Source organism: Sus scrofa, chromosome X (genome assembly GCF_054392235.1).
Source record: "Sus scrofa isolate SSC_HxYL_T2T_F1_AM1 chromosome X, Sscrofa_HxYL_maternal_Yorkshire_Landrace_v2.0, whole genome shotgun sequence".
NCBI lineage: Eukaryota > Metazoa > Chordata > Mammalia > Artiodactyla > Suidae > Sus > Sus scrofa.
This window is the reverse complement of record NC_139401.1, coordinates 64,282,222-64,305,855: the sequence shown is the minus strand read 5'-3', so window position 1 is coordinate 64,305,855 and position 23,634 is coordinate 64,282,222. Positions and strand designations below refer to the sequence as shown.

The window sequence follows — 23,634 nt, the reverse complement described above, 5'->3', positions numbered from 1 at the left end:
ACCCAAGCCAAGGCAGTGGCAATAGCAGATCCTTAACCTGCTGTGTCACAAGAGAACTCTGTTTCCTTCTTTATATCTTTAGTTGTAGAAAAGATTTTCTGCTAGTCTTCAGGTCATTCTCATCTACAGTTTCTCTGTAAATAGTAATTTTGGTCTGTCTGTGAGGAGGTTAACTCAGGGTTTTTCTGCTCCACCATCTTGGACACTCTTGTCTCAAGAACTAGTTTCAAATCCTAGTTTTGTGCCTTAGTAAATTGTGATCTTGAGTAAATTACTTAATGTTGCTCAGTATCATTTTTCTCATCTGAAAAAATGGCAAGGATGATAATGTCAATAAATATTTATTAAGTACCAACTCTTTATTTACTAGAGATATAAAGATAAATAAGACACTGCCCACATCCTTGAGGAATTTTCAATCAAGTGGGGAAATCAAACATGCAAAAAAGAAGCTGTAGGAGTTCCCATTGTGGTGCAGTGGAAACGAATCTGATTAGGAACAATGAGGTTGCAGGTTCGATCCCTGGCCTTGCTCAGTGGGTTGGGGATCTGGAGTTGCCGTGAGCTGTGATGTAGGTCACAGATGTGGCTTGGATCCCATGTTGCTCTGGCGTAGGCCAGTGGCTACAGCTCCAATTAGACCCCTAGCCTGGGAACCTCCATATGCCACGGGTGTGGCCCTAACAAGCCAAAAAAGAAAAAAAAAAAAAAAGAAGCTGTAATACAATGTGAAAAACACATAGTAGACAACATATGGTACTGGAGAAGGATTTTTTAAGAAATGAAAGGTGAGCTACAATTTGTAGAACAAGTATGAGAATATAGATAAAGTCATTTGGAGTGGAGGAGACAGTATATGCAAATTGGGAATCATGAAAGCTGTGACATCACCAAATCTGAGGGAGTTGAGAGTTTAAAGAGGAAAGGCGAGTACATGGTGTTGTTAATTGTTTTCATATTGTAAGACTAATAATGCTTGCCATCCTAAGTGGTCGAGTTGGGAAAGCAGATTGAAAGGTGACTATAGAGTTGTGTTTTTATATTGCAGGAACAGGAAAAGGATAGGCCTGCAAAGGGCTTGAGTATGCCAGTGATAGGGAAGTATTGGGTTATGGCTCTCTGGGCCAGTTTTGATGGTATGGTGTCTAGGCACAAACCTGGCTTTTGGATAGTGTTTCTGAATTTGAGATAGCAAGGTGGGTAGTATTATTCTCATGTATTAGATTGTGAAGTTTATATTCAGAGAGGGAAAATGATTTACCCTGTGCCACATAGCTAGTAAATGACATAACTGAGATAAGACCCCAGGTTTCTTTTGTGTGTTTTCATTTTTGTTTTTGTTTTATCTTCTTTTATGGCCACACCTGTGGCGTATGGAAGTTTCCAGGTCAAATTGGAGCTGCAGCTGCTGTCCTACAACCACAGTGACAGCAACATCAGATCCAAGCTGCATCTGTGACCTACACCACAGCTTAGAGCAACGTAAGATCCTTAACCCACTGAGCAAGGCCAGGATTGAGCCCTCATCCTCACAGAGACAACATTAGCCCCTTAACCTGTTGAGCCACAAAAGGAATTCCAAGACCCCAGGTTTTAAACTTCCTGGTTTATTGATATTTCTACTATACTGACTTGGTTGACTTTGAGAAAACCACTTTACCTCTCTGAGTTTCACATTCTTCTGAGGGTTGTTAGGATGAAAGGTGGTTTAAAAAACTTAGCATAAAATGAGGCACTGTACCACATTGTCTCTGTTGAGGTAATCGAGGGAAACCTGAACAATAAGGGATTTGTTGAATTTTAATCTGTGGACACAGTGGCCTTGTTAAGTTCCCACAATACTAAGGTTGGTCCACCTTATCCTGCACATATGAAATAACAAGTGCCCCCTTGACTGTTACACAAATGTGATTATTTTCCCTACTCCTACCCTATCTTTGGAGAGATTGCTTTTGCAATTCCCATCATTTTAAAGACTCTGGAAGTAGGGAGAGAAAAATATTTTCCTCCCCTCTTCTATCTGCCACTTTACTGGAAGGAGGGTTTCAAAATGCCACTTACCCATTGCAACCTCTCTACCTAGAAATCTCATGAAAATTTTATTCTATACACTTAATGCCATTTGGTTATCCCATTTCTTCCACATTCCTCACATGCCATTTAATGAGTTTCTACCACACTTGGAAAAGAGCACTGACTTATCTGAGCATTTTCTTCTGGACTCAGCCATTGATTTCTGTAGCAGAGAGAAACCATCTGCCACCTTGCTGCAAATACCATTTGAGGGGAAAAGGTTCTCAATGAGACTAAACATTAAGGTTCCTGCTGCCCTGACAGATGCTTTCCAAGTGACACTGAGGACACTGTGATAGACAAAAGAAGCTTCTGTGTATTTTTTTTTCAAATTGGCTATTAATACTTCTCTTATATCAGGGGCCCTTGGATTTAACCCTGAAGTACTGTGTGAGAAGGAAGACCGAGTCTATTGACAAGAGATTCTGTTTTGATATAGAAACCAATGAAAGGTAAGCTGTGTTGATGTGAATTGGCAGAGTTCCCATGTGCCTAGGTAGGTATTTTATTTTCCTCTTTCATCTTTTGTTGATAAAAATGAGCAAATCTATTCATGACATTATTGTCTTGGCTTTCTGGCTGCCCTTCACAGGGATCTCTGTTAGGAATGGCCCAGAGCTGGTTATCTCTATTCAAGGGTCAGTCAGCTTTGCTTCACCTGCTCTAGGCAGAAATGGTTACTCCTAGGATTTAATTTGCTTTTGTATATGCGGAAGGTTAGCATTTGGTGATGCTGCAAAAAGAACAGGATAACAAAACTCGTTCTTTTTATTTCCTAATATATAAGAACAGGAGAATTGGAACCCATATTTAAGGGGAAGTAGTTTGGGTGAAGGGTGGTAGTGGTGTTGGGGAGTCTTTTTTTCCCCATTTGGTACAAACATGATACAGACTTTGCCTACTTTGCAGATATTTATGTAAAGTGGAAATAGTTTGATTATCAACTCTGATTTTAGCAAAGGCTTGCAACTTTGGCCTTGGTTACATTTGTTTCTCTCCAGTGCCTTCTTTTTGTTTTTTTTTCAACCTGGACACTTTTGTTAGAGGGGAATTTAACCTTTAAATTTTAAAATGAGAGCATTTGGAGTTACTTTGGAAAAAGGTTATGTTATATAGTTGGGAGGTTCATCCAAATTCATTGAGTAAATGTATTTCTATGTTTTATTTCAGCCCATTATTTCTATATATTAGACACTGAGTAATGTAATAGAATTTAACAAAATGATCAGATTGCTAGGAAGTAACTTGAAGGTTGAATTACAATAACATATGAACAAAAATATCAGTGACTGGAATCATATAGATTAGACTAAGAAAATAGGGCATTAATTTTTGGCTGGGAATAAGTAATTGTTAGTTCATTTCCCTATTTTAAATTTATGTTTATAAATCTGTCTGATTTCTTTGTTAAGAATGGATGGTCCCAAAGAAAGAGGCTATAATAGTCAACATTGTTACCTGTAGACATAAAGCTGTCACTCACACCCCCCCCCCACCGAGTTTCAGGGCCAGTAGGAAGGGGAAAGTGACTATTGGCCATGGCTTCCTTTTCATGAACCTTTTAATGTCTTTGACTCTGAAGCATCAACATGCCTTAAATGAAAGTAAATTTTTTTGCATCTAGTTCCTTTCTGATTCCCTTTTCAGCTTAACTGTGCAAGCTACTTGCAAGTAATATTCCCATAGACTCAAAGAAAACAGTGTGGCCCTGAGGTTAGGACCTCAATTCATCTTTATGTATCTTTCACCTATGTATGGCTCATGGTAGATACTAAATTTGATATCATTTTTAAATGTATTTTACCTTACCCCAGGATGCTGAGAAATTCTGAGACTAGAACCTAGGAATTAAAATTTTGATGTGTCAGTGATTTTACTTACCACATATTGGGCACTTTAAAAAACATTCCCTCATTTAAGCTCCTCCCCATTTTACAGGTGAGGAGATTGAGACTTGGATGCATTTAGTTGTCTTGCCTAATCAAAGTCACATTGTGGCAAGGCTGATCTGAAACCCTGGTGTGTAGGTTTCTAAAACCCATGTTCTTTTAAATTTTACTCCATTGTGTATTAGAAGAAGAATAAATATGTTATGAAATAAAGGGTCAAATATAATAATGAAGAGATGCTGTAGTACCTCTGTGCATGTGGGGTTTTCTGAGAGATGTGATATTTGCTTTCCTGACTAGTAAAATTGATACAAGGGGCAGAAGCAGTCCTCCCAGTAGGCATCGGGCTACTCATGTTCCCTATAGAATAGAACAAAGGACTCTTTGCGTCCCTTTTTTCCTTTTTTTTTTTTTTTTTTGTCTTTTTGTTATTTTATGCCTTCACCCATGGCATATGGAGGTTCCCAGGCTAGGGGTCTAATCAGAGCTACAGCTGCTGGCCTACACCAGAGCCACATCAAGGCAGGATCCGAGCGTGTCTGCGACCTACACCGCAGCTCACAGCAATGCCAGATACTTAACCCACGGAGCAAGGCTAGGGATCAAACCTGCAATCTCATGGTTCCTAGTCAGATTCGTTTCCGCTGTGCCACGACAGGAACTCCCGGGTCCCTTTTTTCTGTTTGAAGAATAGAGGATCACTTTTTTATTAGTGTTATTACCAATAATTGAAGCTACCAGCTCATAGCTCATTAGAGCTTGAAAGGCAGTAATAATAGTAATATTACTAACAACAATGATGATGATGGCAGCAACAACTGCTAACATTTGCTGAGTACTTCTATGTGCCAGGCACCATTCTAAGCCTATAAAGTGTATAATTTCCTTTAGTTTTCACCACAGTCACATGAAATAGGGGGTGCTATTAGCCTGATTTCACAAAGACAAGAAGACAAAGAAAAGTTAAGCAATTTAGGTTATACATTTAGTAAATGTTAGAGCTATGGTCCATATCCAGGCATACTAGTTTCCAAGCCCACACACTTAACTACTGTATTCTATTGCCAATATACTGTATATGCCTCTTTATTTTAGATGTGTGACCGAGACCTTGGGCTGGGCAAAGAGTTTGTCTAAGGTCATAATGGAAAACCTGGACTAGAAGTCAGTACTCTTTCTACTTTCTTAATAATATTTTTTCTTTGAATTTGACTTTTGGTGGCACTTAAGAATCTCCAAATGCTTCCTGAAATGTTGCTTATTTATTCTTTCAGCTTCTTTGTAAGGTCAAGAGAGGGCACATACTGTTGGGAAATAGTCTAGAATGGGTTTAATATCCTGTCTTGTCCACAGCATCTGCTTTTATGTCTCTTGTCCTTATGATTGCCCTCCTTCCTTCTGGCTTTAGGATTCAGCTGGGTAGCTGTCTTTACAAAGATTTCTAGACTATCTAGTCCCATAAGATATATCCAAAAGGTTGGATGCTTCTTAGAGAAAGATAAATTTGAAAGAAACCAGTGCCCAAATCTAAGTTTTCGGTTGACTCTGGCTTAAAGACCATTTGGGGGTTTTCCTTTTTAAGGAGTATTTTAATGAAATAAGAGATAGAAGGTCAGGTCGAATGGGAATTCCATGTTATCAGAACTGGAAAATACCTCCCGGCTTGTCTGTCCCAACATTTTTATGGGTAGAGACACTAGGGCCAATGACTTTTCCACTGAACTCTCTCGTCACTGCTCTTATCATTTTGTGACTCCAAGAGAGATCTCATATTAACACAGAAGGAGTGAAAGGAACAAGCTTCTCATAATGGCATAGCTAAGCAGGGAATGTAGGAGACTTTATACCTGCAATAATATGGTCAATCCCCAAATTCCACTTTGGCTGTGAAGGTCTAAAATTAACAGATTGTACCACCTTAGGATATCTCTAGGTATAGGTATGTTGCAAATAAATAAAATAAAATTGTATTTGAAGTCATCTGCCATGCAGAAGAGCCTGATGGTGTAGTGGTTAAGAAAGAACATGGCTGCTAGACCAAAATTCTTACAGTTAGGGCTGTGGGGGGATGTGCTGTGGTTGTGGGATGGAAATCCTATAAAATTGGATTTTGATGATCATTGTACAACTATAAATGTAATAAATTCATTGAGTAATAAAACACAAAACAAAACAAAATTCCTGAATTGAAATCCTGGCTCTATACTTACCCACTGTGTGAATTTAGGTAATCTCTCTGTGCTTCACTTTCTCCTTCTGTAAAATAGGGATTACTATAACCCCAAGTTTATAGGCCTCCTGGGTAGATGAAGTGAATCAACACCTATAAAATACTTAGAGAAGAACCTGTCATCTAGTGAGCATTCAATAACTATTAGTTGTCATTATTATTCATCAGATTGTTTAATTCAGCCAAAAAGCCTTCTCCCTGTGGCTGAGCCATTGTGCATGTTGTTGAATTCTTTCCAACTGAAATGCTCCTTGGACATCCTAGGTGGTAGAAGTGACAAAGCCATTTTCCTGATAAATACATGAACTCATGATGAACGTCCTGAAACCCTTAGAACCCAGACGAAAATGCTAACTTTTAAGAGAGCAAATTTAAGTGTGTATTGTGGTGAGGGGTCAGCATCTTCCTTCCTATTTGCTTTCCAAACTCTTGCATGAGGCCACCAAAATACCATCTCCATTAGTGTCTCTAAAGGTACTGTTCTCTAAGCATCTTATTGTTTTTCTGAATAAAAGAGATTTTGAAAAGTTGACGTTCCATATGAGTGTGCCTGCTGAGTGTGACAACTCCCAGGGCTGAGATGGACACTAGATCACAGGACTGCATTCTCTCAGGTGAGTTTCCTGCTTTTAACTTGTCATTTTTCCCTTAGACCGGGCACCATCACTCTGCAGGCCCTTTCGGAAGCTAACAGAAGACTATGGATGGAGGCCATGGATGGGAAAGAACCTGTAAGTTACCCAGGGGAAACCTCAGCAACATAATATATTGTATGAGTGTGCTCTCGTAGTAGCAGTGAGTCTAGGACAATTAAGTGGTAATACACAAAATTTTAGAGGTAGAAGGAATTGTTAATTCAGTGTACATTGGGGTGCATGTATCTTCAAATTATGATTTTCTCTGGATAGTTGCCCAGGAGTGGATCATATGGTAGTTCTATTTTTAGCTTTTTGAAGAACCTCCATACTGTTTTCCATAGTAGTTACCCAATTTACATTTCCACCAACAGCATAGGAGGGTTCCCTTTTCTCCACACCCTCTCCAGCATTTATTGTTTGTAGACTTTTTGATGATGACCATTGGTGTAAAGTAGTACCTCACAGTAGTTTTGATTTGGATTTCTGTAATATTTAGCAATGTTTAGCATCTTTTCATGGTTTTTTTTTTTTTTTTTTTTGGCCATCTGTATGTCTTCTTTGGAAAAATATCTATTTAGAACTTCTGCCCATTTCAATAGTCAAAGCATGGAAGCAACCTAATTGTCCAGCAACAGAGCAATGGATAAAGAAGATGTGGTACATATATACAATGGAATAGTACTCAACCATAAAAAATGAATGAAATAGTGCCATTTACAGCAACATGGATGGACCTAGAGATGATAATACAAAGTGAAATATATCATATGATATAAATTATATGTAGAACCTTAAAAAAAGGATACAAATGAACTGATTTGCAAAACAGACTCACAGACTTTTAAAAACTTATAGTTACCAAAGGTAACAGGTGAGTAGGAGAATGGCTGTACTGGGAGTTTGGGATTTGCGTATGCACACTGAGGTATATGGAGTGATGGCCAATGGGGACCTGCTGTACTACATAGCCCAGAGAACTCTACCCAACATTCTGTGATAATCTATGTGGGAAAAGAATCTGAAAGAGAATGGATGTGTGTATGTATAAATGAATCACTTTGTCGTAGAGCAGAAATTACCACAACATTGTAAATCAACTATACTTTAGTAAAACTTTAAAAAAAACGGAAAAAAAAATCTCTTGTTCAAATCTCTTCTCACGGCAACTTGAGTTCTAGAGAGGGCGAAGGACTTCCTTAGGATCACCTTCGGAAAGGAATCACAATTGGCATAGAATCCAGGTCTCTCAGCTTCTTTCTCTAGTGCTAGATTATGCAGCAGTGCAGCTGTGCCCACAAGATCTTCTCCTTCTTCTCCTCCTTCTTCTCCTTCCCCTTTCCCTTCTCCTTCTTCTTGCTCTTTTTGTCCATGGCCCTGTAGCATGTGGAAGTTCGGGGCCAAGGATTGAACCTGTGCTACAGCAGTGTACCAAGCCACCACAGTGACTCCAGATCCTTAACTGGCTGAGTCACTAGAGAACTCCCCGCAATATCTCCTGAAGAAAGAAAAATTAAGCCTTTTTTTCAGTTTATTAATTGTGTTCATATATAAAGATGGAAAATAATTTCTTTCCATGGCTCTGAACAAGCATTTATTAAGATTTTATTCAAAATGGTTTTGTTGCCCCTCCTTTACATCCCCAAGTAAGCTTATTCTCTTTAAGGGCAGGAGATGGCATTGTCATTGTCATCCTGTATCGCAAATTAACCAGTCCATTTAGAATGCTGTTCTATTTTAAAAAAATTTTAAATTATTATTATTTTTTTTTCTAGGGCCGCACCCACGGCACATGGAAGTTCCCAGGCTAATTGGAGCTGTAGCCGCCAGCCTACACCACAGCCACAGTAACTCCAGATCTGAGCCGCATCTGCGACCTCACCACAGCTCACTGGTGAAGCTCATTGATCAACGCTGGATCCTTAACCCACTGAGTGAGGCCAGGGATAAAACCCACAACCTTATGGTTCCTAGTTGGATTCGTTAATGACTGTGCCACAATAGGAACTTAGAATACTGCTCTAAATAGGAGAACAAGCAATACTTTAACGGGGTTAGTGATGGGTGTTCCCCTTTTGGCTCAGTTGTAATGAACCCAACTAGTATCCATAATGAACCAGCTAGTATCTATGGGGACATGTGTTCGATTCCTGGCCTCACTCAGTGGGTTAGGGATCCATCATTGCTGTGAGCTATGGTGTACATTGCAGAAGCAGTTCAGATCCCATGTATCTGTGGCTATGTGTAGGCCGACAGCTGCAGCTCCTATTCAACCCCTAGCCTGGGATCCTCCATACGCTGCAGGTATGACCCTAAAAAGATAAAAATAAATAAGGAAATAAATAAATAACGGGGTTAGTGATCGTCATAAAAAGACTAATATGAACAGAGGTCACCAAAAAGCATTTTCTCACCTCAGTATCTTACAAGTAGTTTTCTTCTCATGACATATGAAATAATATAAACTTCCTAATTGTTGGAATCCCAAAAAGGTAGATTTGAATGCTCATTCTGGCATGTAATGATTGTGTGACCCTGATCTACCTATTTTATCTCTCTGAGATTTAGTTTTCTTCTCTTCAATAAAATGGCTTTAATAATCTCAGTTCTATCAACCTCACAGAGTTGCTTTGAAATGTCAAATGAGAGTGTGTCAACCATAATGTACTATATTAGTTTTAGGTGCTTCTAACTGGTCTAAAGGTTGGGTGCAAACCTAATGGAATTCAGCAGTATTTGGATACAGTCTAATCTTCTTCCTTAATTCAGGGCAAAAAAATCTGCTAAGAGGAGAAATATATTATGGGGCTTTCTTTGTGGTGCTTCCAGTGCCCTGGAGACTAAAGACGAGTGCCCAGATTCCCAGATTTATAGCAACCAAGAAGGTAGTAGTACAGAAGTGGAGTGGTGAGGACTGCCACTTAAAAAGTAGGCCCTCCACTCCAAGAAACCTGAAACTTAACTATTACATGCCTGTGATTTTAGGAGGTTCAGCAAGGCATTTTACTTTTTGTTGTTGTTCATATTACTTTCTTCTTACCTTTTACAAATGGAAGTATGATTAATTTACAATACTGTAAGAAGTTTTACTTTTTTTTTCTTTTTTTGAATTGTAATCAATTGTTATTTCCCCAATCATTGTTTTTCAACTGTACAGCATGGTGACCCAGTTACACATACATGTATATGTTCTTTTTTCTCACTCTTAATTCCCTCTCCCGCACTTGCTCTCCCTTTAAGGATTTTTTTTCAGTTTTTATTTTTTATTAAGGTATATTTGATTTACAAGATCATATTAATTTATACTGTACAGCAAAGTGATTCAGTTATGTACTATACACATTCTTTTAAACATTATTTTCCAATGTTTTTTTAATTTTTTAAAGTTTTATTGAAGTATAATTGATTTACAATGGTAGTGATAATTTTTGCTGTATGACAAAGTGATTCAATTATGCATATACTCTATTACGTTTTAACACAGAATGTTGAATATAGTTCCCCATGCTATACAGTAGTACCTGTTGGCTATCCATCCCATATATAAGTTTGCATCTGCTAAATCCAAACTCCCACTCCATCCCTCCACCAACCTCTCTCCTCCTCGGCCACCACAAGTTTCCTTTAAGGTTTTAAAGATCCAAGGATACAGATTGCTTTTGTGGAGAATAATGTTAAACATGGGCCCACTGAATGTGATCTTTACTGATTTGATATGGCAAATGTTTCACATATCCTTTTTTAAAAGTGGCAGAAAATGCTGGCCAAACACAGAAACCTCTCACTGAAATCCATGGGCATACACACATAGATAGAAAATTTTATTTTAAAAGGAGACATTGCTAAAGCACATTCTACAGATGGCATATAGAGGACTTTTTTTTTTTCCTTTTTCCTGTAGCCTCACATTACTAATGTTGCTGCTTTACTAAACCCCCTAATTCACTGATCCTAAGCATGGTATGCTTCCCTTTGCTTAAAGTGTCAAAGAGACCAGATGAAGGAACATCTACTCCATCCTCGATCATTTCTGAGTTATGAATTTTGAGACCTAGAGAATGAAAAGGACATGCCAATATTTCATAATGAGGTAGAGACAGAGCCAAGACTAGACTTAAAGAGTCAAGGGTCTCCTCTTTGGTTTCACATAGCTATCCCAATGCATACTTTAAGCTGACTGAGAGAAATTTTGGTGAATGCATAGATCTCTTTCAGATGGGCACTTGCCTTTCTACAAGTAAATAACCATTAACTAGTTTTTTTCAGGTGAGAAGTTGGTATTAGGAATATTTAAATTTTATCATCGATGCCAATTACCCAGGTGTCCATGAGAAAACCATTCCCTTTCTCTCATGTTCTCTTGCTCCATCAAATTCTCCAAGCTTTACGTACGTAAATGTCTAAGATGGGTAGGCTGCAACTGTAGTGTACTGTATGAAACCCAACACAGAGTCCAAGGATTGTTAATCCACTGTTTCTAGGGGCCTGAGCAAAGATGATTCTGTTTAGCCTACTTTCTTTTTTCTTTGTTTGCTTTCTTAGCTCTGCCCATGGCATAAGTAAATTCCCAGGCCAGGGACTGAACCCAAGCCACAGTAGTGATAATGCTGGTTCCTTAACCACTAGGCCACCAGGGAACTGCCCACTTTCTTTCTTATAAAGACTTAAAGTTGATAATGGTTTTGATGGCTTATTCGGGGAAAGAGATTTAATATTTGCTGTACTTACCTATAGTGATTTTCAATAGCCATGGCTCTTTTTTCTCTTCTTTTGTAGATCTACCACAGTCCCATAACAAAACAGGAGGAAAGTGAGTCACATTTTTGATCTCATCTGTATAAACTGACAGCTATCCTAACTAATCACAGTAAATGATATGTAATATCATGGATTTCATTCCATATCTCTGTGTGGAATGAAATCCAGATCTGATTTTTTAGAAAATATCTATTGATTAAACTAAGAAAGTCATTTCATCTTAGTCTATAGGTGGGGTCGTAGTAGTAATATAGAGAAACATACTATATACTTCTTGTTCTAGACACATGATTGAAATTGTGTGCATTTCTTGCTTAACATTTTACATTTGATGTCACTCATGCTGGAAGCAGACATAATGCAAAGGGCCAAGTAAAAGCATTTTGTGTTATAAGAATAAAATCTCTAACCACTTCCCCAAATGAAAGATCTTTCTATTAAGGGTGATTGAAGAAGAGCAACCAAACCCATAGTTCTCTTACTGCAATCTCACTGCAAGAATGTTGAATGTTTGGTAGGTGAAGCTTATTTCAGCGAGCTCTAATTCTGCTTTCTTTTTGCTTGAAACAGTGGAGCTGAATGAAGTGGGGTTCAAGTTTGTTAGGAAATGCATCAATGTCATTGAGAGCAAAGGTATGATATGAACGGTAGTCTTGGCAGTGTTTTAATCTAGTCATTCTTTGATTTTAATAGCTTTATTATTTATTTAATTTTTATTGACATATAGTTACAGGTGTATAATATAGTGATTCACAATTTTAAAAGATTATATTCCATTTATAGTTATAAATATTGGCTATATTCTATGTCTTGTACAATATTTTCTTGTAGCTTATTTTACATATAGTAGTTTGTACCTCTTACTCCCTTACCCCTATTTTACCCCCTCACCACTGGTAGCCACTAGTTTGTTCTCTCTGTCTGTGAGCGTGTTTCTTTTTTGTTATATTTACTATTTTATTTTATTTTTTAGATTCCACAAATAAGTGATATCGTACAGTGTTTTTCTTTCTCTGTCTGACTTATTTAACTTAGCATAATACCCTCAAAGTCCACCCATGTTATTGCTAATGGCAAAATCTGGTCATTCTGAATTTATCCTGGGCAATTTTTCTAAAGTAACAATGATGTCATCTATAAGTCAGGACCCATTTTAGGAATTAAGACTGTTTATAAAATTGAAGACTAAACGCAGTTTTAAAAACTGCAGCAAATTCCAAATCTGCGGTATTTAATTAACCATGTTTGGATAGTCTGTGGTTTCTTGCTTTTAAAGATTAATGGCTTCAAATAGCTTGTAAAGTATTCTGAAATACTATCTGGCACTATTCAAGTAATGTTTTGATAGTTTCATCCTAAAGAAACAAGAGTTCAGTTTCTACCACAGTATATATTAGTTTAAAAATTGATGAGGACAAAGCTAAAGTGAGACAAATATGGCATCAGTACTTTTCCAGGTTGACAATACTGTTTTCTTTCTGAGAATATTTTGGATGCAGGTGATTGTAGTCTTTGAGCCAGTTATCTCTCTTTTTTAAAATGATCCTTCAGTCTTTCTCTGTGCAAAATGGCTGTCTGCATCACATCTGTCGCACTCCAGCCCTCTTTTACTTTATATCACTGCTCAAGGGCAACTTGAAAGTTGATATTTCCTCATTTTCTAAACTCTAGCCACTTTCCACAATGGCAGCACCTCTATCCGCAATCTGCTGCTACTCACCTAAGCATTTTCTTCTTTTTACTATAGAGTGTGTTCTTTTCTATTCAGGTTAATGAGGGCTTCGTACAATACAGATGGAAGTATGGAAAGAATTATTTGTGGAGATGTTTCAGGATGGTTTCCCTATTGCAGTGGAGGTCTGGAGAGCTTGAAGAGAGTGGGGAGACCCTTTCCTTTTATAAATGACTCCATTGTATAAGTGCCTACTTTCTCTATCCTGAGGGAGATGGAAGCTCTAGCTCTGTAAACAAAACTGACCTGGTTTTCTTTCCCTAGGGATCAAGACAGAAGGATTGTACCGTACTGTGGGCAGCAATATTCAAGTTCAGAAGCTGCTGAATGCCTTTTTTGGTAACAATTTTAATTTTGTAATTCCTATTGGAAGTTTTTTTGTGTATTAGGAAGGAATGTGGCTCTAAGAGAAAGGGGGCTTTGCTAAATAAGGTTGTAGAATATATTTTTAAAATATTTTCAAACATAAAATGTACACTTGTTTGCCTATACTGTGTCAGAGACCATCTTGTCTTTAAGCAATGACTAGCATCTCTCCTTTCTTATATCTTGTCCACTCCTCACACTCCATGTAATGTGGATTCTACTCAACCTATCCATTGGTGCTACTCTGGCCAGGCTTAGAAGAAGAAACCTATCTTTTTTTGAAATCCAGTGGGTGCCGTTGGCCATACCACCCCGAATGTGCCCAATCTCGTCTGAAATCCAGTGAGCAGTTTTCAGTGTTTATCTTGCCTGATCTCCTCGTTGACCACTCCCTCCTTTTTGAAACTTTCTCGCTACATGACTTCTATGACTCAACAGTCTCCTTCCAGGTGACTTTTGTCAGATCTTTTTCTTCATATATTTTAAATCTTATATGAGTATTTCCCAGCATTCTATCTTTGCCCCCTTTCACTTCTTCCTTTGTATGTTTTCCCAATGATTGATTTTTATCCTAGGTATAGATCACATTTTTCTTTTTCTATGTATCTAGTAATTTTTTGTTGCATGTCGGATATCATGACTTAGTGTTTCAATTTTGTTGACTTCTTTTAAAGAGTGTTGAATTTTGTTTTACAGACAGGTACTTGTGGATCAACTTGATCCATCTGAAGATTGTTTTTAAATTTGTTAGGACAAATACAAAGTATACTTTCCTGGCTAGTTTAGCCCTACTTCTAAGATCTGTCTTCTTTTGTCTCTTAATTCTTACTAATTGGAGCTTAAATACCTGCTAGCTTTGTGGGAGTTATGGGTATTGTTCAGCTGAAAGCTTCTTGGTATTTCTTCGTCTAGTCTCATGGATTTTTATCCTAGTCACTCATGGTTTTATATTCAATGGCAGATTCAAGGGAACCTATAGGTATGGTTTTTTTTTGTTTGTTTTTTTGTTTTTTTTTTTAGTTATTTTTCTTCGTAGCTCTCTGTTCTCTGGTAACCTGCCCTGCAAATTCTAGTTTCCTCAGCCTCTCTGAACTTTGATCTTTGTCACTTCAACTGAGCATGACCTCCATGCTCAGCTCGAATTCTCACTCTCCATGCTACCTTCTAGAAAGTGTTTCAGATAGCGATCTTGGTAGGGCTTATCTTGCTTTTTCCCCCTTTTCAGAGTCATAGCCTTATAGTGTGTATTGGTCAATGACTACTAACAGCTCTTTCACATATTTTGTCCCATGTTGTAATTGTTACAATAAGAGAGTAGTCAGTCTGGTCCCAGTTATTCCAACATGGCCAGGAGTGGAAGTCCCTCTAAGTGGTGGTGTTTACTAACGCCTTTGTGCTGACAGCACTTAAAAAATCACTAGTCCAGACATAGCTCATGAGTTCTAAACTTATGGATCCAATTTACCACTGGACCTGTGCTTCCCAAATGTATTAGGGTCATTGCACACATTGGACTGATCACACTCTGATAAATGGACGAAACTGATCATGGCTGAGGCAAATAACTTCCAAAGGCTGAGGGAATCAGTACTGGAATTTTTGCACAAGATCTCTGTTCATAGATATTCTACAGGTACCTCTGTACATAGACATTCCACAGTCACTTAAAACCAAGCTCATTGTTAATCTCTTCCTGACAACCTGCTGTTCCTACTGTGAATGGTAGTAAACTATCTGGCAACACTGTATCTCAGTTCTCATAAAGTATCAAAGAACAAATTGAGTGTGAAAGGCTACAGTTTGGATAAAGCATATATTTTTGGTCTCTTCTGTGATGCATAGCTTACCTTCCATATCCCTGCATGCCTGACATCCCAGCCATATTAGCATTTGATGGTTCTGCAGCATCTAGTAATAAAGGTTGTGAAGATTTTGTATTGTAGATTACATCACTGGTACCTCAGTATCTGTATTTATTTATCACTTTACATTGCTGGCTTTCAAAAATTTAAGTTGTATTATTCCTGGTTAATTTACATTGTGTTTTATAAGCTGAAAGCCATTTTTTTCATATCTAAAACATGGCCCAGAATATTTAGTCTCCGAAAAATTATTAAACTCAGATTAACTACTTAGAATTCTGTTTCCAGTATCACTACATTCTTTTACCTGATGAATGATAAGCTAAAAAATGCCATGCTAGACATCCTACTGATTGTAGCCTTCTGTTACAGGCTTCAGTAGGACTAAAATTGTTCATTCAGATCACACATGACAGTATAATTCAGTTAAAGTATCATGGAAAGTGGCAGGGCTAGCATATTGTATCTGTTCAACATCAACCTCCAAATATTAGTACTCATAGGAATATCTGAAAAATATACAAAGAAGTTCTGAATATATTTATAAATGTAATGTAAAACAGTGTTAATATACTTTATATTCATAAAATTGGTAAATCCGGATCCCTGCCCCAACTCTAAGAAATTTTAGATCTGTATGATGATCCTCATACATTTATTCATTCATTTATCAAATACGTGAGTACTAAGGGCCAGGGCTGTGGATTACATAGCTGAAAAAAAAAAACACTCATATTTCCTACGTTTGTGGGACTTATATTCTATGGAGAAGACTGTCTCTCAGCTAGTTTATAGTCTATAATTATGTAAGGAGACCTCCCTTCTAAACTTTTTTCATGTTATGCCTTCTGGGGATTCTTACTGGGATACTCAAAATTACCCTTCTTCTTTTGACCTACCCCACACTTTTCGCACACCGCTCGGCACTGGCTGTCTTGATTTCATGTAGGCTCACCATACTTATCCAGGAGGAAGAGCATTTATTTCCTTTTGCCAGCCTGATATTTTTGCCTTAATTGTTTCTTTATGCCTCATGCTCTATTCCAGTCAAAGAGACACTTCCAGGCACTTTTTTCTTAACCCAAATAATCTGCAGACCACTTTCTCTATGGCATGTCCTATAATATATGCCTGTGGGCTGTCCTCAATTGTTTACTAAAGCCTTCCGTACTTCTCTAACCTGAAAACCTGTCTTTTTGGCAAATAAAAATTTTCATTCAGCCTGTTAGTTGGTTAGTCACATTTCCCCCCCACTGCAGATTGTTGCATTATGCCCTATGTTAGTAGACCCTACATACTGTGAGGGATAGAGTCTTCACTTGTGCTGAATTCATGAAAAACTACCTTTGTCACAGAGAATCTAATCTGATCACCTCAGAGACAACTTGGTACCATATCTATGAGTTCTGATTCTCTACCCTTTACTAAGGCATCTTATTAATGATAATACCTGTTATCTTTATAATCATAATTATGCTCATAATTATGTCTGTGTACCTGGCACATTGTAGTTGCTCAGTAGCTGTTCCTTCAGTCAGACTCTGAGATCATGTTTTGCTCTAGAGACTAAGTATTTTACAATGACTGGAGCAGAGGAGTAAGACCAGGCATGGAGAGAAAAGAGACTGGATGTATTAACAGAGGTTCTTTTTTTATTATTACTCAAATGAATTTATCACATCTGTAGATGTATAATGATCATAAAAATCTAATTTCACAGGATTTCCATCCAACAGCCCAAGCACATCCCCCCACCCCCCAAACTGTCTCCTCCGGAGACCATAAGGTTTCAATGTCTGTGAGTCAGCATCTGTTCTGCAAAGAAGTACCGTCTGTCTTTTTTTTTTTCAGATTCCACATGTCAGTGAAAACATTTGATGTTGGTGTCTCATTGTATGGCTGACTTCACTTAGCATGATAGTTTCTGGGTCCATCCACGTTGCTAAAAATGCTGGTATTTCGTTCATTTTAATGGCTGAGTAATATTCCGTTGTGTATATGTACCACATCTTCTGGATCCACTCCTCTGTCTATGGACATTTAGGTTGTTTCCATGTCTTGGATATTGCAAATAGTGCTGCAATGAACATTGGAGTACATGTGTCTTTGCGAGTCGTGGTTTTCTCTGGATAGATGCCCAGGAGTGGGATTACTGGATCAAATGGTAGTTCTATGTTTAGTTTTCTGTGGAATCTCCATACTGCTTTCCACAGTGGTTGCACCAATTTACAATCCCACCAAGAGTGTAAGAGGGTTCCTTTTTCTCCACCCCCTCTCTAGCACTTATTGTTCGTAGACTTTTGGATGATGGCCATTCTGCTGGTGTAAGGTGGTACCTCACTGTGGTTTTGATTTGCATTTCTCTAATAACGAGTGACGCTGAACATCTTTTCATGTGTTTCTCGGCCATCTGTATGTCTTCTTTGGAGAACTGTCTGTTTAGATCTTCTGCCCATTTGTTGATGGGGTTGTTTGTTTTTTTGTTATGGAGCTGCAAAAGGTGTTTGTAAATTTTGGAGATCCATCCCTTGTCAGTTGATTCACTTGCAAAGATTTTCTCCCATTCTGTGGGTTGTCTTTTTTGTGTTGTTTAGGGTTTCCTTTATTGTGCAGAAACTTTGAAGTTTGATTAGGTCCCATTTGTTTGTTTTTCTTTTTATTGTCAGTACTCTAAAAGGTGGATCTGAGAAGATGTTGCTGTCGTTTATGTCAGAGAGTGTTTGGCCTATGTTTTCCTCTAGGAGTTTGATAGTGTCTGGTCTTATATCTAGGCCTTTAATCGATTTGGAGTTTTTTTTTTTTTGCATATGGTGTTAGGTAGTGGTCTAATTTCATTCTTTTCCATGTGGCTGTCCAGTTTTCCCAGCACCACTTATTGAACAAACTGTCCTTTCTCCATTGTATATCCTTGCCTCCTTTGTCATAGTTGAGTTGGCTGTACGTGCATGGGGTTAATTCTGGGCTTTCTATCCTGTTCCACCGATCTATATTTCTGTCTTTGTTCCAGTGCCATGCAGTTTTGATGACTGTTGCTTTGTAGTATAGTCTGAAGTCCGGCAGCCTGATTCCTCCAGGTCCATTTTTCTTTTTCAGGATGTCTTTGGCTATTCTGGGTCTGTTGTACTTCCAAACAAACTTTAAAAGATTTTGTTCGAGTTCTGTGAAAAATGTCCTTGGTAATTTGCTAGGGATTGCATTGAATCTATAGATTGCCTTGGGTAGTATAGTCGTTTTGATAATATTAACTCTTCAAATCCACGAACATGGTATATCTTTCCATCTATTTGTGTCATCTTTGATTTCTTTCATCAATGGCTTGTAGTTTTCAGAGTACAGGTCTTTTGTCTCTTTAGGTAGGTTTACTCCTAGGTATTTTATTCTTTTGGATGTGATGGTAAACGGGATTGCTTCCCTAATTTCCTTTTCTGCTTTTTCATAGTTAGTATATAGAAATGCTATCGATTTCTGTGTATTGATTTTGTATCCTGCAACTTTGCCAAATTCGTGGATAAGCTCTAACAGTTTTCTGGTAGAGTCTTTAGGATTCTCTAGGTATAGTATCATGCCATCTGCAAATAGCGATAGTTATACTTCTTCCTTTCCAATTTGGATTCCTTTTATTTTTTTTACTTCTCTGATTGCTGTGGCTAGGACTTCCAGAACTATGTTGAAGAGTAGTGGCGAGAGTGGACATCCTTGTCTTGTTCCAGACTTCAGCGGGAATTCTTTCATTTTTTCACCATTGAGAATGATGTTGGCTCTGTGTTTGTCGTATATGGCCTTTATCATGTTGAGGTAGGTTCCCGCTATGCGCACTTTCTGCAGGGTTTTTATAAGAAATGGGTGTTGGATTTTGTCAAAGGCTTTTTCCTCGTCTATTGAGAGGATCATATGGCTTTTATTCTTCAGTTTTTTAATGTGGTGTATCACACTGATGGATTTGTGGATATTGTAGAACCCTTGCATTCCTGGGGTAAATCCCCCTTGATCATCATGCATAATCCTTGTAATGTATTGTTGGATGTGGTTTGCTAGTATTTTGTTGAGAATTTTTGCATCGATATTCATCAGTGATATTTGCCTGTAGTTTTCTTTTTTTGTGGAGTCTTTGTCTGGTTTTAGTACCAGGGTGATGGTGGCCTCATAGAATGAGTTTGGGAGTATCCCTTGCTCTGCAATTTTTTGAAACAGAGGTTCTTGATGAAGTTTAATCTGGCTAGGAAACCATACACAGAGAAACATTGTTCCTACAGTATTGTTAGCACACCAGAGGTCTACTGAGTTTAATAGAGGAGCAGTTGGCATGGTGAGTGAGTAACAAATCACTGAGATGTTACTTATTTAAGTATTTAAATTTCTCCTTTCATAGTTATGCTCTTAAAAGAAAATACATTTTATTTTCAGAAACCAGGTGGAACACCACCTAATACAGTCATATGTAGAGAGTTAAATCTAGTAGAAACACACAAATGTATGATAGTTGACATTCTTTATTTCCATACTTAATGCAAAATATTCAGCATCCAAAAACTTAACTTTAATATTAAACTGACATATATCTAGATAAATAGATAATAAGTATATATTAAACAGAAGCAACTTCAAATTATATGAGCTCTTTGGCTGAAAGAGAATTAAGTTGCCTTGCAAATAAAAGAAAAGCATGTCAAGATCCACTTCAAGAGTTGCAGAGATTGAGCTCTATGCATTAATCTTTAAAGCAATTCTTTATGTTAATGCTCTTTATTATATTCCAGTGTAGTGGAGGGCTTTAACTTTCAATTCATATCAAAGTATTTTTATTCTGAAGTCCAGATCTCTGTGTGTGTGTGTATGTGTGTGTGTGTGCTTGTGTGTACATTTTTTAAAAAAATTCATATCGGTTTGATACATCAATCATGACTATACTTACTAAACTAGATACTTTTATTATTCTCAGATCATGCTTGCTTTGCACTGATACTACTGAAGGCTGAAATAATTTATCATATCTATTTAAATCCTTTAAAATTATGTCTTAATTGTCGTTAGTTTTTAAGCTGATGTCAAAAACTTTTAGAAATAAGTATTGTAGTCTAAACATTTTTTTTCTATTGTTTCATCAAGATCTGAATAACTGATACTAAATTCATGTTAAGTTCCCAACAAACATATTGCCCTTTCTTTGCATTCCTGTCTAATGTAAAAGGTGGGATACGAAGTTTTGTTTCAGGGGTACTTTAATTTACAAAAAATAAATTAAAGCTGGCATATGAATCTGGTAACTCCCTTGCCCCATCTGCACCATGCTGCTGGTTTCTGGTCTAGGGACAGTCTGACAGTTATCTCACCATGAATAAGGAACCAGGAAACCAAACAAACTTTAAAAGATTTTGTTCGAGTTCTGTGAAAAATGTCCTTGGTAATTTGCTAGGGATTGCATTGAATCTATAGATTGCCTTGGGTAGTATAGTCGTTTTGATAATATTAACTCTTCAAATCCACGAACATGGTATATCTTTCCATCTATTTGTGTCATCTTTGATTTCACAATGTTAGTGTCCTATTGCCGCCATAACAAATTGCCACATAGTGGCTTAAAGCAATGCAAATTTTTTTCTTACACTTCAGGAGGTCCTAGGTCAATGGAACTAAAATGATGGAAGTAAAATCAAGATATTGGCAGGGTTAAATTCCTTCCAGATGGTCTGGAAGCGAACCTGTTTCCTTGCCTTTGGCAACTCAGCCCACTTCCTTACTTCATGTGTGCTAACCACTGTATCAGGTGGTAGGTATTGTAGCAAAGAAAGGCAGACAAAAATTTCTTTCCTAGGGGAAGGGATCAAGGTGGCAGACGATTAAGATGCGGTGCTCAACTTCTCCCACAAACACATAAAAAAAAAAAAACTACATGTAAAGCCATTCACACAGAACATCTACTGAATGGTGGCAGAAGACCTCAAACCTCCAAAAATGGCAAGAAACACTCCACATAACTGGGTAGAACAAAAGGGGAAAAAAAAGACAGAGAGAAAGAAAAGGAGTCAGGATGGGCCAAGCAATCCTGAGAGGGAGCTGTGAAAGAGGAAAGGAACCCACACCCTGGGAATCCACCTAACCAATGCAGAGATCAACTGAGATGGAGGAACCTCAAAGTCTTGGAGAAAAGCACAGAAACTTGACTGAGGAGAACAAAGCAGAATGAGAGCCACACAGACTATCAGTGCCACAACCCCTGGACACCTTACACTGAGATGCTTGGCCAGGGGCTGGGCATTGAGACTCAGGCTCCAGAGGTCAGTTCCAGCAAAAGGACTAAGGTTGACTCTTTGGAGACAACATGAGGGGCTAGGGAGCAGTGCACTATGGAATGGAGAGTGGAGCATAACATCTGGGGGAACCCAAGGAACCCAGGAGGAGGTCTGGGCCCACAGGAGAAGCAAGGCTCAATTGCTGGGGAGGGCAAGAAGAGGAGGGGTGGACGGCCATGGAAATATCTTTCCCTGCACATGCTTGGACTCAAAGAGGGTGGGGCACCTCTGACACAGACTACAGGTGGTGAGGCACCACTTGCATGGGCTATGGGCAATGATGTGCCTTATGTGTGAGCCACTGGTGGCTGGGTGCCTCTTACATGGGCTAAGGGCAGCAGGCTGCCAACTGCACATGCTAAGCATGACACTGGGCTGCTTGCATGGTCTGCAGGTGGTGGGGGCAAACCTAGAATACTCTACTCAGAAAGGATATTATTTAAAATAGAAGGAGAAATAAAGAATTTCTCCAAAATACAAAAACTGAAAGATCAAAGCTATATTAAACCCATTCTAAAACAAATACTGAAAGGGCTTCTCTAAATAAAAAGAAGTAAGAAGAAATAGAATGGCAGAAATCACAATTGGAAACCAATCACTTAAATAAGCCAGTATACAGAACTAAAAGGAAAAAATATTGTAAAAGTGATGATAAACACAAAGAACAGCAAAAGGATAAACCTGAAGGTATTAAATAAGGACTTCAAACTCATAAAATGTAGAGAACGAGAGCAAGAACATCAAGACTTTTTTCATAGCATGTGTATGAGCCTATATGAGTATCAGGCCCAAACAAGCAGATACAGGAAGAAGTTAACGTACTTGAAAAACAGGGCAACCACAAATTGAAACCAAACATTGCATTCACAAGAACGCAAAAGAACAGGACACAAGCATAAAATAAAAATAAATCATCCCATCAAAAAAATGAAAAAAGGGAGTTCCCGCATGGCGCAGTGGTTAACGAATCCGACTAGGAACCATGAGGTTGCAGGTTCAGTCCCTGCCCTTGCTCAGTGGGTTAACGATCCGGCGTTGCTGCCGTGAGCTGTGGTGTAGGTTGCAGACGCAGCTCAGATCCCGTGTTGCTGTGGCTGTGGCATAGGCCGGTGGCTACAGCTCCGATTAGACCCCTAGCCTGGGAACCTCCATATGCCGCAGAAGCGGCCCAAAGAAATAGCAAAAAGACAAAAAAAAAAAAAAAAATGAAAAAAGGAGAAACATAGAATCAACTGGAAAACAAGGTTTAAATTGGCAACAAATACATATTTATCAATAATTACCTTAAATATTAATGGACTGAATGCTCCAATCAAAAGACATAGAGGGGCAGATTGGATAAAAGAGCAAGAGCTTACACTATGCTGTCTAAAAAAGACACACCTGATGGCAAATTATGCATATAAATTGAAAGTGAGGGGATAGAAAAAGATATTTAATGCAAATGGAAATCAGGAGTTGCAATGCTCATATCTGACAAAACAGACTTTAAAACAAAGTCCATATTGAAATACAAAGAAAGACACTATTTAATGATAAAAGGATCTTTTCAAGAAGAGGATATTACACTCATCCATATATATGTCCATTATATAGGAAAACCCAAGTACATACAACAAATACTAGCAGACATAATAGGAGAAGTGGATGGGAATACAATAATAGATTTTAACACCCCACTCACAGCAATAGACAGATCCTCTAGACAGAAAATGAACAAGGCAACAGAAATCCTAAATGACACAATAGAAAAGTTAGGCTTAATTGATATTTTCAGGACATTACATCCAACAAATCAG

General features: G+C 38.0%; 1 protein-coding gene across 13 annotated transcripts in view; it reads left to right on the top strand.

Moving 5' to 3' along the window:
- The window catches only part of OPHN1 (oligophrenin 1), a 631,870-nt gene that overhangs the window by 316,790 nt on the left and 291,446 nt on the right, over positions 1-23,634 (top strand). For 12 of the 13 annotated variants that reach the window (XR_002340743.1, XR_014835159.1, XR_014835158.1 and 9 more), the window contains exons 11-15: positions 2,434-2,525; positions 6,845-6,923; positions 11,604-11,637; positions 12,156-12,218; positions 13,582-13,656. Coding sequence is in view for 8 of the 13 variants with exons in the window: in XM_085007358.1 (XP_084863484.1) it covers positions 2,434-2,525; positions 6,845-6,923; positions 11,604-11,637; positions 12,156-12,218; positions 13,582-13,656 (343 nt within the window). In the remaining 5 variants the exon portion in view is untranslated. Of the gene's footprint in view, positions 1-2,433; positions 2,526-6,844; positions 6,924-11,603; positions 11,638-12,155; positions 12,245-13,544; positions 13,657-23,634 lie in introns of all 13 variants that reach the window. The other variant, XR_014835161.1, reaches the window with a different exon arrangement.